Source organism: Ammospiza nelsoni, chromosome 7 (genome assembly GCF_027579445.1).
Source record: "Ammospiza nelsoni isolate bAmmNel1 chromosome 7, bAmmNel1.pri, whole genome shotgun sequence".
Lineage (NCBI taxonomy): Eukaryota > Metazoa > Chordata > Aves > Passeriformes > Passerellidae > Ammospiza > Ammospiza nelsoni.
In genome coordinates, this window is record NC_080639.1 from 25,857,272 (window position 1) to 25,874,129 (window position 16,858).

Genomic DNA, 16,858 nt, shown 5'->3' on the forward strand with positions numbered 1-16,858 from the left:
GAGCTTTTGCTTTTCTAGTATATAGGGACCTACATTCCTTATGGAGGAACAGTTTGTATCTTTGATCATCTCTGTACTTCTGAATATTTTCCAGTTTTACTAAAATCTTTGAAATTAAGTGGACCAAAACTTTGTTCAGTATATCTTACAGCATTTAATTTTCTTCTTAGCTAATAAAAAGAGTTCTGGTGCTGCTTTTTTGGAAGTCTGTATCACAAACCTTTACAGAAGCCTACACTGAATTTCATCTGCAGCTTTATTATCCAGTCACGTAGCCTCTTAAAGGCTTTCTCTAATTATTCTCTTGGTTTTATTTCTCAAAGTGATTTTGTCACCTCCCTGTTCCTTGTTCTGTACAGAGAATTCATGGATAATTAAACTGCATGAGTTTTAGATTCTTATGGACTATTGACTGTTTCCCCCTTTCTTATGTACTTGCCATGTAACCAATTATTTATGCACTGAGGGACTTTTTCCCTTACCTTATACTTTTCCCCCTCAATAACTTTTAAAAGAGGATCTTTTGGATGTGTTTTAGTAATTCAAGCTGTGTTGACTCATTCACCAGTTTTTCATATTTATACAACTTTAAATTATATTCTTTGGAATAGTTTCTCCTCTATAAAGTATTTTTAAAACTGGAGTAATCAGGCATACTGCAGTCCTCCAACATTCTTTTAAGCAAGAGGTTACAAACCACTTGAGCTGTTGAATTCTTGATCCTTTGGGACTTTTGACTGAAGTCCTGTTAGTACTTGTGACTTGTGTAATTTTGTTCTATAACTCTTTTTCCTCTGATGCTTCTGCCCTTCATATCCTCTGATCTGCTTGCCCATTTTAAGTTTGTATTACCAAAGTGAATAATTTAACATGCTTTTGTCACATTTTAAATTTTGAAATGAATAATTTTATTTTCTAGTAGAGTATGATATCCCAATATTTGAGAAATTTGGAAAAGGGGGGACTTATCCCAGAAGATACCATATTTCATATCATCAACAAGACTACAACGATGGTAAGCACTGCAACAGTTTTATTAATCTGTTTTTCTCATTGGAAAACATGATAAAATTTTAAGATCTTAATGAAATTAAATGGAAACACTGATGAAATTGAAAGCCTAAATTTCTTCCCCAAACTCACTTGCTAAGCTTCTAATGATTGATAGAACCTCTGAGCAGTTTTATCTCTGGTAAAGTTATGGATTACAGAATTTCTAAGTCATATGCACAACTGTGGAAACGTTTGCTATCTTTGGCCACCCACAAGTCATACAGTATAAGTTTTTGACCTTTGTGACCCTTTTCTAGCTAAAGTAGGTATGTCTGTTTATAATGTCTGGTTTTGCTTTAAGAAATCTCAAATACAGTGGAGTTCCTGTTAACATTTTCTTAGATTAAAAGAGTAAATAAAATTTAAGAGCAGTGATGTAAACTGAGAATTAGTTGGTGAAATAAATTGTTGGAATGCAAGGCAGCACCTGCTGATGTGTCCACAAAACTGGTTAGGACAGTAATACCGTTGATATAAATTTAACATGTGTTAAATTTCTAAAGGAAGTAGAGAGGAGCAGCTGAAGGATTTTCCTACTTCAGGGTGTGTTGAGCACTAGTTGAGAAGAGTTACAAAGAAATGTGTCCCAAGACCAGATGGCTTCACTTGCGGTGTGGAATGTGCAGAGCAATAAATGGAATTATGTTACAGAAATCACAGAAATATCAGACTTGGCCACTGCAAAGTCCAGTTCCTTGCTCTAGAGCAAGATTTAAGGAGGCAATGATCTGTCACACTGACTTTCAAGTAAACTCTAAATTGACTTGAACAGAAGACATGCATTTCCTTTATGTTATCAACTTCCAAGATAGCTGATCTTATAACTTAACTTTCTCTGTCTCCCAAGACATTTTTCCTGCAAATGGAAGTAGAACTAGTTAGTCTATTTTATCACAGTGAAGAATTAGTCATTGCCCTTATATATCCCTACATCACACACACACACGCACACACACACACACACACACACGCACACACGCCTGGTTTCTCGCCTTTGTTTTCTTCTTCTGCCCGAGCTGAGGCTTTTCTCATGGCCACTTTATGTATAACACAGAATATAAGCAGAACTTGGTATGTAGCAGTCACATTAATTTGTTGCAGAATGACCCTACTTTCTGGTCACCACTCTGACTGCTCTTCAGTCTTGGGTTACATTTTTCTATATTATATCATTTTCTTCATGACGTCCAATTGCTTTACATTTTGTAGTTTCTGCATTAGGTTTCTCTTTAAGTATGCATATTGTGCTTCCTTACTGAATTTCATCTTGATTTTTGAATCATCTCTAACGTCTAATTCCACTGTGAATTTTTATTTTTGTCTCTAAATGGACTTACAGCCACACTTAACATGATGTCATCTGCAATATTTCAGTGTGTTGAATTCCATCATATGTACATGATGAATTAAAATAGTGCATGGCAATGAACTGAAGATAATTTAAGTGGACATCCCCAGCAGTTTATCTTCCCCTTTGATGAAAAATCACTGATAACTGCTCTGAATCTGTCTTGAGTATAATCTGCATAGTAAGATGGTCTGCAACACTTCATAAGTTAGCTTGTGAGAATGTCCCATTGAAATGGGAAAATAGGATTAGCTAGATGAGACAAACCAATTATGACTGGTTTATCACATTTTTATCTTTTCAATGGTGAATAAAACTGCTTAATAACTTGTTTGCATATCTTTCTTGGAATTTAAATTGTCCAGACTAGTATATAAGGCTAAGTCTACTATTTCAGAGATATTTTATCTGCTTTCTTTAGTCCTCTGAGAACTCCTCCTCTGGTGTAGTACCTAATGAATCAGAGACTCATTCAGTTATTGCTGAGTTCTCTAGAATGAAACTTAATCAAGAGATGCTATTCTAAAAATAGTTGTGTTATCTAAATAGATTAACATAAATTGTATTAGTCATCTGGTTGTAATTAACATGTTGAAGATCAATGCTCTGTTTTTTCATTCTGATGCTGTAGCTATCTCCAAATTTTGCATTGCTTGTGTTTTGATTTTTAAAATACTTTTGTGGTCTTCCTGTTTGATTCCAGGTGTCAGTCTTTCTCTGAATTAAGTACTTTCTAGTTTACAAAAGGAAGCGGCTGGCTTGGCCCTACAGCATTGTAAATGTGTATTTTATTCTCCTAAATATCAGAAAATTGGTATTTGCACATTTAATAGAGCAATAAAAGCAGAGGCATGGCGTTTTCATTCCTCCTCTTATAGGTCTCCAGATTTTCCAAGCATGTTGATTATATTTCAAAAACTTCCAGAATTTGGTCCCAATTTTAATCTCTTAAACACAAAATTTTGATTCTGTCTAGTCCTTAGATACATCTGTGATGAATGTTTGTTTCCTTCCAGGTGGAAAGTTCATGATGATTGTAGTCCAGTAAACTTTGTGATGATTGTGGCTATCCTCTGCTGTGGCAGATCTGAATGAGGCGATGTAGAGCTCATAAAATATTTGCATGCAGACATTTCTTTCCAGTATCTTTTTGTACTGTAACTTTTGTGTTCTGTGTTTATCATTGAAGGTCGTAAAACTTTTCCAAGAGCCAGAAGGACTCAGGGCAACAGCTTCCGATCCCCGGTCAGTTTCAGCCCCACTGATCACTCACTGAGCACCAGCAGTGGGAGCAGTGTCTTCACCCCGGAGTACGAGGATAACCGCATGAGGAGGAGGGGCAGTGACATTGACAATCCCACCTTGTCAGTCATGGACATCAGCCCACCCAGCCGCTGTAAGTTCTGCCATTTGGTGAACCCCACTGTAAAACTCTTACTTTTCAGGTATATCATGTCAAAACCTAGCATGCCATCCAAACACATGCCATTAAATAATATGTTTTTGTCTCTCTAATAAGCGAAGGTCAGGACTATGCTCATCAGTATTTTCATTGCTTACCTTACCAACCTCCATGTAGACTTTCAATTGGAATTTACATCTGTGATAACAAAACATTGTAAAAGTGATTTCTTAGACTTTAGGACCTGAGAAGGATTTTGTAGGTTGCAATTACTATTTATTTTTGCAGATCTTGGTCATGTTTTCAGTTAAACTGTAAATTTTTAGTGGTACTGCTTCAGACTTGTGGTAGAATTTCAGGAGCAAATATACTTTGTGATGACTTCAGTAGCTCATACCTTGTAATTATGCCTCTCTCTTTTTTTAAAAAAGAAAGCTGTTTGTTTAACATTCTTTTTCTGTTTTTCAAATTAGCTATTGCTAGTTGTTTTAAGGATGTCTAGTTCTACCACAACTTATTTTGTGAATAAGTTTAAGTAGCTCATGTTTTCCATCTTACAGGGAGTTTTATTGATCTTGGTAATTTAGATAGTGAGGTTTAGGATGCACAGTCTCTGTTGTTGAAAGAGTAGTCTTTTAAAAAATCATTTTCTGTGTATTCCAGTTTTTCTCGATCAGCTGAATAACAAGCTCATTTGAAAACCAAAACATACTTATATTTTCAGCACCACGAGCTCCAACTAACTGGAGACTTGGTAAACTGCTGGGTCAAGGTGCCTTTGGCAGAGTGTATCTGTGTTATGATGCTGACACTGGACGAGAACTGGCTGTTAAACAAGTTCAGTTTGATCCCGATAGCCCCGAAACCAGCAAGGTAAGTGACACCAAAGAGACACCTTGGAAAAGGCTCCTGCTGAAGGTGGTGGGTTCTAGACCAGGCTCACTTTCTTTTCCTTGAACAGGATGAACATGTTTTAAACCATGTTGTGATAGGAAACAATGTCCTTGTTAGGAATTCTGTTTTGTTTGTACTATAGAAAATTAGTCTGCTTACCTGATTTTAATATTACATCACATTTAAATTTTCAGACAGATCCTTATGCTGTGAAGATGCATAATTTGATTTGGTGTCGCCTCGGTCTCTAAAATCAAACAATCTATTATGAAGTGTACTCTGAAATAGATAATTAGTTATATTAATAGGAATTGGAAGAAGTTACATTTATAAGCAGAAAAAGCTGTACTAATATAAGTGTTCACGAAAACAATTTGCCAAAAAGAAATTTGGTTTGGCTATGAAGACAGTTTGAGATTCTTACCTACTTCCTGTTTGCAAAATTTCTAGTATTTTGGATGGCTCCAGAGAAAGCACCAGCTGTTAGTGTTTTCCTTTGGTGCATTTCATTATTACAATATCAAGTGCTAATCAAAGGCATTTTTAAAGTATAGTCTATTATCCTGGAAAAGTTAAGAATTAATGCTAATTATTCCACCACAAAGATTAAAATGTGGGGTGGTTTTCTGTGCTTTGTTATTTGGTTTTTTACCCAAGTGGAAGTGTATGGCATGTTGCATAATAATCACCGACCTCATCAGCATACTGATATCTGCTGTGCTCTGAAACAAATATAGCTTTTAAGAAAAGAGAAACAATGAAAAACTAGCAAAACTTTCCCAAAGATAATGTATAGAAAAGCCATAATTTTGCTTGTTTTTAATTACCTCAGTTTAACGTTGATATTTTCTTGTTATAAAATGCAAAAACTTTACATTAGCTGTAGGCGTATTTTGTTACTTAGTTTGCATAACACTTTGATATGTACACACTGCTCTGCTTGAAAAAATTCAAATCCAAAATCTTAGTTTTACTACATCAAGCATGGTTAATCTGTCCTGTTTTGTCCTTTCAGGAAGTAAATGCACTTGAGTGTGAGATTCAGTTGCTGAAAAATCTGCTGCATGAAAGAATTGTTCAATATTATGGCTTCTTGAGAGATGCACCTGAAAGGACACTCTCAATATTCATGGAGTACATGCCTGGGGTAAGAAAGAAAGCTCATCCACTTCAGCCATCCATAGTGTGCAGTGTGATGAGCACCCAAGCATTCAGCTTTGCATAAATGCACACAGATATTTCAAACTGCCAAATCAAAACCACCAAAGATGGGTACTGACAACTGCTTGCAACCTCCTGTCTTCTCCATTGGTTGCTTGAGTTCTCAGAATTACAGTGGTTTGTACAAAAGCTCTTTGTGTTTGGTTTTGGTGTAAGTGGTGCCTGGCAATGTCTTTGAAAAGGCAATATTATCATTAGTAAACTCTTAAATCTCCCTGAATTTTATTGTTTTGTTTTGCCACACTTCAAGTATTTCTGGAATACAAAGATTAGCTGAGATGGGGGTGAGAAGAAGTGCATTCAGAAAATAATTTTGGGGCTTGCTTCTTGTGTGGCACCTAGTACATGCTGAACTGCTGTTCTTCTTCTTTGTTAGGAAATATTATAAGGTCAGAAAACTGTAGAGTTTCATTTTCTCACCAAGTGGTGTCAGCAGAGCTAAACAAAATGTGCTCCTATAAAAACAGAGGCTCTATATTTCTGGAGTATCTCTGTATTTCTGAATAGTTACAGCAGTCTACTTACTATGAGACCCTAGAGAGGAAAAGCAGTGTCTGGGCCTTGGTTTCTAAGTGGTGGTGGGGGTTTTTTTGCTTCTTCATTTCTTTGAGTTCTTGGTCTTGTTTTGTGGGATGTCTTGAATTCTTCTGACATTTGGAGAAGTGACAGAAGTAATCTTAGCAGTTTGTAACTTCATGTGACAAAGACAGGTTATACAAAAATAGTTGCAAAACTATTTTTGAAGAAGTTTTGATTTAATCTTATTTTAAGCTAAGATTTGCTTACCTATTATTTTTTACCACCCTGTAGGACATGGTGGTTATTTTCTTGACAATGTTTGTTTCTGAGTATAAGCTAACCCAAAGGGCATGTGTTATGTTCATCCTGAGTGTCACCCATCAAAAACTTCAGGAGGCTGTTTAGGGGGCTGTTCTCTTTCTGTACATTGTAGTGGAACTATTCAGCTGCTTGCAAGTTTTAAGGTTAAATCAAGAAGAATTGTAATTTTAAATGTCTGTGTTTCAAGCATAAATGTAATTGAATTTCAGTTGAATTCTAGAAGTGTTAGTGCTTTATGCTTCTGTGCCATAGGGTTCCATCAAAGACCAACTGAAATCATACGGAGCGCTCACAGAGAACGTGACTCGTAAATACACACGGCAGATTCTGGAAGGAGTTCACTATTTGCACAGTAATATGATTGTCCATCGAGATATTAAAGGTAATGAGAGTTCTGTGCACAGCTCAGTGCTCTTTATTACTGATCCTTTTCCAATCTTATGTGAAGCACTAAAATGCAATTATGTTTGAAATACCAAAATACTGACTTAAAATCAGTGTGATTGCTTTCTATCTTTTAGTCTAGTCACTGTTGTAACCTGGGGAAGGAAAAATAAGCAACTTTATGATGTCCTAGCAGAGTTCTGGCAATGTTTCTTCAGTCTTCGTCTGTAAAACAAGCAGGATAAATTCCTTTGATTTTATTTTACTATTTTGCTATTAATTGATTAATAGCATTAAATATATTGGAGGATTATGTCATCAGAAATAGACTGTGCAGAGAAAAGTGTCATGACTTCAGAGTTTAAATTTACAGAGTTTGGTTTCATCAATTATATAGAAATTAACCAGCACTTCACTGGTACAAGAAGTGACCGACAGAGATCACCTGCCTGATCAGACGTATTCCATTTTACTGCTAGGAAGCCTGGTGTAACATCTACTTTTTGCAGACAGGTGCAGGTGACTTGCAAGTGTTGCATAAGCAAGTTGTGAATATGTAGGGAGATGGTGATGTGCAGAATAGGTGTGTTGAACACAATGCTCTTGTATTCCATAATACTTTTACCATTTTTCTGTTGCTTTGTATCAACAATGCTTTGTTCCAAAGCAGGTTGAGATATCACAGTCAATTTGTACATCTTGTGCAGATAACTGTTTTGAATAAATCTATAACACAGTTTGAGGTTTTGCTTTACAATAGTATGGGAGACATTTTCAGTTGTGTGGAAATTGTTTCCCCATTTCTTTTAATTTGCCATGTGTAGCACATTCCTTATTTTGTCAGGAGGGCTTTACAAAGGGACTGCCCCTTCCTGGAAAAGGCCTGGATGCAAACCAGTGTGAGCAATTCATTATTTTCTGAACTCCAGAAGACTAGTAGGAATGAGCAGAGAAAGTAAATTCTCTGGCTTGAAATCCTAGGTTGATGTTGAATTGTACCACTGTATCCAAACTTCTTTTACTGTTTACCACACCAAAACCTTGAGTCTTTTGTGAAGGTAATGCTGTGTTCCCTTCCCTCCAGGAGCAAATATTCTGCGGGACTCAGCAGGCAATGTGAAGCTTGGTGACTTCGGTGCCAGCAAACGGCTGCAGACCATCTGTCTGTCTGGTACAGGAATGAAGTCTGTCACAGGGACTCCCTACTGGATGAGTCCTGAAGTTATTAGTGGAGAAGGGTATGGCAGAAAAGCAGACATCTGGTATGTTAAACCCCTTCTCCACTGAAAAGTGTAATTTCATTTTCAATAGAGAGTAGGTGTTTGTTATCTGAAGCTGCTGCAGTGTTTCATCCTGGGATTTAAGCTGAAGAAGGTGGCAAATATGAACACTGACAGTCATTTTTGGAGAGTCTTAACACTGAAATTTAATTTTTCACATGGCAGTTTCTCAGCCCATCAGTTTAAACATCATAAGAGAATCCTTTCAACTGACCTTGCATGAAGTTAGGATTACCAAACTGTTTGTTAGTTCTGGAGAGGTACTGACTGAAAGCAATGTGTGAAGCTTTGAAACATCAGTTCAATGTGTTGTAATGAAACTTCAACACCAAAATACCTTTGATGCAAGGCATAAAATAAAATGCTACTCCTCTAGAAATTGAACACTTCAGAGTGAATTTGCCAGATTTAAAAGGGAGTATAAAAAAAAGATTTGGTTTAAGTTATTATTAAATACATAAGAACTAAGGAGGAAAGGTAATTTGCAAAAATGAAGGTTAGTGAAACATTGTATATGCCACGGTCTAACATGGCTCCTGCCCAGTGGACTGATGACTTTGGCAATGAGACCCCTTGCACTGCAGGTGATCTGTGAATACACAGTAATGGGCCGGCAGCAGCAGACAGGCTGGAGTAGTAACACTGTGTGTTTAAAAAGGAACTACATTGTATCCAAACAAAGGCAGTACTTTCAATTTCAGGGAAATTACTTTAGGCTACTTCAGATTATTTGGTGGTTACTCTGATATAAGTGAAAAATAGGTCCACCTTATAATATCAAGCAGTTCGTTTGTTCAAATTTCAAATATTGGTATGAAGGTTATTGTGTATTTCTTGGTGAAAACTTAATAAAAACTACCAAAGTTAGACAGCTGTCAGTCAGTTAATCCTTATTGTGCAACATACATCTATTTAAGTACAAAGCTTCTTGCAAACATCTTGAAGAACATTCAAACTTTCGAAAAATTGGAAAATTATTCCAGCCTATCCATTTTGCAGTATTGTTCACTTGTTATTGAAAGATGCTGATCTTTAAGGACTTCTGGAACAAAGTTTCTCTGGCCCTATATATGCCCTTTTGCCTTCCTAAATTCTTTAAAATTGTTCCTGAACAAAGATTGTTTAGAAACTTAAAATTTTGTTTGTCCATCTAAATATATTTTTAATATCCTTAACTAAAAGAGAAGATACCTTGAAAGTAGGGCTTTTGTTCTTCAGCTGCCATATTATGTTTCACACAATTCACTGGTGATAACTTGTGTATTTCTAATGAGCTGTCACCACACGTGGCATGCATGGAGCTTTCCTGATGCTTTGCATTTCTGTTCAGCCTCAAGGAGCAGGAAAGCTTCCAAGTGCAATGCTGAGTGCGTGGCCTGCTGAGCACTGGGTGCTGGCAGTGCCCTATGACAGTTAGTATTGCCTGGATAAATATGTAATTATCCCTTCATTGAGGTAGTAGCTTTCAGCCCAGGGAAGTGATGAAGTGGAGACATTTGTGTAACTCTGAGGTAAAGGTATAGCAGTACATGCTGGTGTGTCCCAATGCCTGTTTCATGCTGAAGTTACCCTGTAGTATTATGTGGACCCTGCTTATATGTGATATTTTAGTCCCTCTTTGCTGTTTCCTGTTTTCCTGGGAGGCCATGACTCTGTTGTAACCTGCTGTTTCGCTTCTGCCTCTGTTTCAGGAGCGTAGGTTGCACAGTGGTAGAAATGCTCACTGAGAAGCCCCCGTGGGCAGAGTTTGAAGCCATGGCTGCCATCTTTAAAATTGCCACTCAGCCAACCAACCCCCAGCTCCCTCCTCACGTCTCCGACCACGCTCGGGATTTCTTGAAACGGATTTTTATCGAGGCCAAGCTGCGACCGTTTGCAGATGAACTGCTGAGACACACGTTTGCACACTATCACTAACACCTGCCTCAACTCAGCTTGCATCTACTGCATTTATTTTCTATTTGACTGCACTTTTATTTTTTATTTTTTACAAAGAAAAAGGAGAAAAAAAGACAAGAGAGAGAATATTCTCTTGAATCTTTGTTTCATTTAGATTGTAAACAATCTAAAATTTGTATCTAAAATGAGAATCTTCTCTTCCCCCCTCCCACCAGGACTAGAACTTTTTGTTTCTATAATGTACTGATGTGGTTGATGTAGATAAAGCACTTTAGTACATATTTGTTCCTTATTTAAAGAGGAAAAAAAATTACAAATGCTTGGACAGTCAGGAACTGTGTGACTTTTTCTGACACCGCTGACTGACTCAGGGTGCAGGGAAAAATAGACATGCAGCTAATGGACAAGAAGGTTACTTCTATGTGATTCTTATCTATATTGTAGGTACTTGCAGCAGAGAGTTCTAAGTTCTTACTGTATTTTAGCATTTAATCAGCTTCTGGAATGTACAGTTTAAGCAGGAACATGTGGTTCTGAGAGTTAATTGATGAAGCTGGAAGAACTTAGAACTCTTTGTGCAGCAGCATGTCTAGCTGGTACTTCTATGTGACCAAAAGAAAATAACAAAAACGAGCTCAAAACTGATGTACTAGTTAGAGGTTTTGGTGTAGAATTATTGTATTATCTTAATATGAAAATAATTACAGGTGAACAGATTATGGGCCCAGACTCCTAGAAACTACTATACTGCAAAGGGGAAATTTTCCATGCTAGACAAGGGTCAGCTATTGGATGTAAATAGTTAGGAGAATGCCTCCTGCTCTATCTGCCAAAGAGAACCTCTGTTGCATAAGCTTTGAGGGAGACAGTTATCTTAGCTGATAAAAAATACTGATGTTGAGGGTCAATTCTCCTCCACAGTCCCATGAATGGCTGCAAGGGAAAGGGAATGACTAATCCTTGTGCAGTATATGAGTTACTGGATTCAGAATGAGCTATAAGAAATATTTGTAAAGCTGTTGAGAGGCGCTAGGATGGAATGTATGTCAACATCAAGTGCCTGAATAATATAAAATTCTTCCCATTCTGCACTAAAAAAAATTGGTTTAGTAATGCAGGTCAGTCTAGGATGCATTGCAAATTCCTGAAATAAAGTCAAACATCTCTTAACATCAGGAAAGAGTCACTGAGAAAGCGAAGATTCCAGTTACATTTTTAATAAGGTTGCACTGATGAATCCTATGAAGAAGGAGGCACAGCACAGAAAATTGTACAAAGAACAGGCCAAAAGTACAGAGAGCCAGCAATTAAATAACATGAGTGTGAATATTCCAGCCTGATAATCCAGATTGGTATTTGTCAGATTTCCAGCTGTCATAAAGTGTACGTGAATTACTTTTTATATTTCTGAAAGAGCATAATAAAAGAATTAAAAATCTGAAATAATGCTTCTCAGCTGAGAAGCCCAGGTACTGATCAGGTGTAGTGAATAACTGTCTTTTCACAATAGAAAAATCAGACTCTCATATTTTTGTAGAAGAACAGAACATAGATAATTTAAAGGGGCATTTGGAAATAAACTATTGGACAACAGAACTGAAATAATGTTTACTGTTTTGGATGATTCATTGCTTGCTTTTGTTGTTTTTTAAAGGCAGAGCAGGCTGGTACTGTTACCCTTGTCCAGTCTGACAAGGCTCTACCTGTTCTGCATCTTTAGAGGACTATCAGGTTTACAAAATGCATGGGGACAGAACCATAAGCTTACCCATTCCCACAGTCACTCACATATGAGATTTCTGAATTTATTCTGCTGAATTCCATATGTTTTACCAGAGCATAAGCAGGAGTAAGGATCTATCCTAACCACTTTACCTGTAGGTGGAGTAAGAAAGACTTTTTTGTGGCCATCTCTCCAGAAACTGAGAGTGGTGATTTCTTCAGCTTATGTGAGTATTTTACCCAACTTAAAATTTTCTTGGTCAGGGTACACAACTGTGCAAAGTTTCCTGAGCACAGGAGGAACTTCATACCAGGAAGAGTGTTAAAGGCTGAAAGCAAAGGCAGCTTGTACTGACTTTTTTTTTTCTCTGTCACTAGATAAAAGCTATGAAGCAGCCTTTAAGAAGAATTGGTATGTACTCTGCTGTAAGGGGCCTTTGCTTTATAAGCAAATTTTAGTGACAGTAGGAATGGGAAGTTTAATGCAGAACCTAATAGTTTATGTAGGTAATTTTCAAGATCATGTAATTGAAATTATTAATTTCAGACTAATAAGGTACCAAAACCAAGGTGAAAATGTATATAAAAATTCATAGTGGTCAGTGATTCCTGAAAAGGTAAGGAAATTTTATATTACCAAAAAAGGACATTAAAGGGAAAATGTAACCAGGTTTATCTGTAGCATTCATAACATTTAAATATACTATTCTGAAGAGAAACTGCACTCTCTGAAGCTTGAAAATTTTCAGAATCTAGTTTTCTTATAATGTGACCTTTCTGTGAGACAGTGCTGGATCATGTATATTGCAATATCACTTCCTTGTTGTGATTTTTAATTACTGAACAATCAAGTTTGCTGCTTTTGTGCCTTTTCTAAAAAAAAAAATGGCATTCAGTCATGACAACGGTCAGCATTTTGGAGCCAGGAAAAAAAGCAACTTTCAGAATGCATTTTTCATCATGTCTTTAGCATGTCAGAAAGCTGTCAATGTAAAGACTGTGCTTCTTAAATGAAGTTGACATTTTCCAGTTTGAGTGATTCTAGTAAAATTTTATAAATTTAACCAAGGTTAGGCTTGAGCTAGTTTTTGCACCCTAAAGATAATTTCTCTATTGACTTAAATAACTTACAGTAAATCAGATGGTTATTAACACAAATATTTTAAGCTAGAACTAATTATGAAGCTAAATCAGACTTTTACCAAGAGGTTGGCTATTACTTACCTCTAGTGGGGTAATGTAGTAAAACAACCTATATACAGGGTTTGTTAAACACTTACAGGGGATTGTGGGGTCATGGTGAATGACCCCTCATTCTAGAATTTGTGAGGTTGCATGGAGTTTCAAGCTTTAAACTCCATTGGGAGAGGATTGCAAAGCCAAGATCCCTACTCACAACTTCTTGTATCCCGCTTAAAAAGCCATCAGCATTTTAGAATCATGAATTGGTCTTAATTATTGAATCCAATTATAAAAAAATTCCAGTGAAAGCAATACTGCTTCAGGGATGGTTTTCTGTAAACAGCATGATGAAGCTGTACTCCCAAAAAATAAGGGTTGAAATTCATGGTGAGTATTTGTATTTTCAAAAGTTTTACTTATCTAATGATTTTTAGTATTCTGTCTGTTGCACATATTAAGTGAGGAAAGCTACTTCTGTGGTATGGTTTTAATGGTGTATCTAACAGCCCAGTTAGAGCATGACTCAAGGTTTCAGTTGTGTTGTGTTAAAGAAAATTGCTTATTTTTTATTTGGGGGATAGAAATATCCATGGAAGAACTCATAAACCTATGGATCTAATAATTGCATAGTTAACTCTACAGTCTTCTTTTCTTGACAGTTTAAATATAGTATTAAAACTTCTAACTTGATTTCCAATTAGAATTGTAGCTAAATAGTCCTTTCAGTAAAACAAAATGAAATGTTTGGGGTTTTTTTTAGCTAGTGCCTTTTTCTCTGTATGCCTTAATTTGGTTCATGTTAGAACACCATATTGAAATTGTCATACAATTCCATGTCACCAAAGCAGTCTTAGAGATTGGGTTTTTTCAAAGTGCCCAAAGCAGAGCTTGCCTAACTGCATTGAAAAGTGTGCTGGAGTTACAATCTGCAGCAGACATTTAAATTCAGAACTTGAAAGTGATTTTTGGCTTCCTGTGCTAATACACATTTTGTATTTGCATTCTGGATATTGTACACCAGTGTACATGCCAGAAAGAGGATTTGTCTGCATGCACAGAAGTAACTGGATTGTCAGGATTTGGCTTCCTGGCTCTGGGTACCAGACTCTGCAGCAGAGTTTCATACTGGGCTTGAAAGCAATGTTGGTACATTTGTAAGTGTGGTACTATATTAAAAGCTGTTTACTTTCAGTGCACAGGAATTTGATCTGTTCAAGCAAACAAACAGATTTCTTTCTTGTGCTTTTTGGATAATCCTAACCCTGCTGTTGTCTTGACTGAAAGCCTTGTAGCACCCATAGGTACAGTGCAGTACAGCAAGCCATTCTTTTGGACAGCATAGAGCTATGTCTAACTGCAGCTTCAGAGACTTGAGAAAATTGGTCAGATCTACAGTTATTTATAACCAATTTCTTACTTTTTTAATCTTGACAGACTGTGTCACGCATATAGAGAAGTATATAATGTGTGTGCTTGAATGTAAGTCCCTATGGTGTTTCTGGAAAAGCGAAAGTATTGCCGCCAGTGTCATTTCCTCCTGCTGGTTACTTGCTGTTGTGTGGCAATGCCAAGTCTGCAGTGTGAATCACATACAATTACCAAAGCTTTTCTATCCCATATACATATAGCCAAAAGTGATGTTTCATATCTCTTATAAATAGTGTGTATCCACCAGTAAGCTGTTGCTGACTGAGTAAAGCAGGTACTAGTAAAAAGTGATAGACACTGCCCATATTTCAGACATGTGGGTGTTTATAGTTGCTGTTTGATATGCAAAACTCATGCTTGTATTAAAATGAAGAGTTTTCTTTTTAAAAGCTCTTTCTAATTTAATCTTACTGTTGTCATTCTAAAATTACTGCATAAGCTTGGTGACTAAAACCTGGTGACTTCTGTAGCTGGGTTTGAGCCTTGGGACATGTCAGGAACACCGTGAAGATAAAATTGTGACCTGATCTGTTTTGTACACCATAGTGAGAATGTTCCAAAGCTCTGGGAGGTGGTCATTCCTCTTTATGTGACAGCCAGATGTCACCCACAGGTACTTGGGTGTGGGTGCTGCCTTCAGGAGGAGCCGCTAATGTGCACTGAGGGGTCAGACAGGTTTGCTATCAAGCCAAGGTTTCTGAATCAAAATCTGTGATCAGAAACAAAGGAGCTCCTTTCTCACTTGATATCCCCCACTTGGCCCACACCATTTATTTTTCTTTCTAGCTGGCAAAGCTCAAGTCCTGCATAGGTGGTAGCTCCTGAGTAAGGTGTCCAGCTTTAGACCAGGGAGCCCATCACTTGAACCCAGGATGCTGCAGCTCCCAGTTTGCTGGTGCAGTCCTTGGGTTTCCTCTAGCAATATATTTGTATACAGAGTAGAGAGATAGATGGGGTGGAGGAAATGATATTTCTCATGTTTCAGAGCAGTCACATCTTGGCTAGGGCTTAGTTTTCAGAAACTTATTTGAAAGGGAGAAGACCTGGATTAAACGGCATAAAAAAGCGTATCTCATGGGTCAGCCCTTATGTTGAGTCCACAGGTACGGATTGGAGGTCAGGGTCTTCTTTTGAGAAATAAGGAAAAGGATACTCCAGCTCATAAGTGGATAGTCATAGGAAATACATCAGAGCTTTTTTGTGCTTTTTACCTGAAAACTAGATGATCCTTTTCCCCCAGAGGTTTATAAAATGTGGATATATAAACAAGGATTGCATTTTCTTTTCTGAACAGCCATTAGATTGTCAGTTCCCTAGTGTTTGTTTCTTGTTAATACCAGTAAAAGAAGGTAGTGTCACCCTAAAATTGGAATGGTTTATTAAAGCATAGTGTCTGTCATCTCAGACCTCACAGGGGTTGTATAATGGAGTATCACTGTAAATATGTGGAGGAGGCGTAGATTAATTGGAACGTAGGCTTTTAGTTTTCATGAAGCTATGAATAAAAATTTGTAAATTTACTCTTGATCTAATGTACATTTTTATGTAGCCATTAAATTCTCTATTTAATCTATCAGTTTCTCACTGTAAATGTTTTTACTCTCAGTTGAATGCTGGGCACAGTTTGTAATGTATGTACACAAAGGTGTTTTTTTCTATCAACGTTGACTTTTTTGCACATTTTTGGAAATATTTAATTTGTACACTGATTTAATACTCTGACCAATTGTCGATGGGTGTATGAGAATCACGTGTGTGTGCAATGTACTACTGTCTGGATGTATGGGGTTTTTTATTACTTTTGAGATGTTGCTGCCAGTAACTGCACTGCTGTTGCTGCTTTACATGGAATATCTTGTGTATAAAAAAAGATAAAAACAATTTAAAAATTAGGTTATGGTTACCATGGTTGAGGAACTCAGGAGTTGGGCATTGCTTGCTAGTTCCGTTGTCTAACAACCTTCCAAACTTAAAAACAACCAACCAACCCCGCCTTGTAATTCTGTGTATGCATTGAATGTGTGTGTGTATATATATCCCAGTAATCTTATTTCACAATTTCATTTCTACATTTTTATGAACTTGTTTTTTAAGGGTACTATGTTTAGTTAGAATAATTAAATATATAAAAGCTTTGAGAGATGATTTACTAGATAAATATATTTTCAGCTGGCTGATGTTCAAAATATTTTTTTAATTTTTGTT

General features: G+C 36.8%; 1 protein-coding gene across 1 annotated transcript in view; it reads left to right on the forward strand.

Moving 5' to 3' along the window:
* Window positions 1-16,226, forward strand: part of MAP3K2 (mitogen-activated protein kinase kinase kinase 2) — a 46,704-nt gene extending 30,478 nt beyond the window's left edge. Inside the window, exons 11-17 of the mRNA XM_059475857.1 lie at window positions 920-1,015; window positions 3,591-3,797; window positions 4,528-4,676; window positions 5,713-5,844; window positions 7,011-7,140; window positions 8,227-8,404; window positions 10,114-16,226. Of these exons, the coding sequence (XP_059331840.1) occupies window positions 920-1,015; window positions 3,591-3,797; window positions 4,528-4,676; window positions 5,713-5,844; window positions 7,011-7,140; window positions 8,227-8,404; window positions 10,114-10,339 (1,118 nt within the window). The 3' untranslated portion in view covers window positions 10,340-16,226. The remainder of the gene's footprint in view (window positions 1-919; window positions 1,016-3,590; window positions 3,798-4,527; window positions 4,677-5,712; window positions 5,845-7,010; window positions 7,141-8,226; window positions 8,405-10,113) is intronic.
* Window positions 16,227-16,858: the final 632 nt, after the last annotated feature.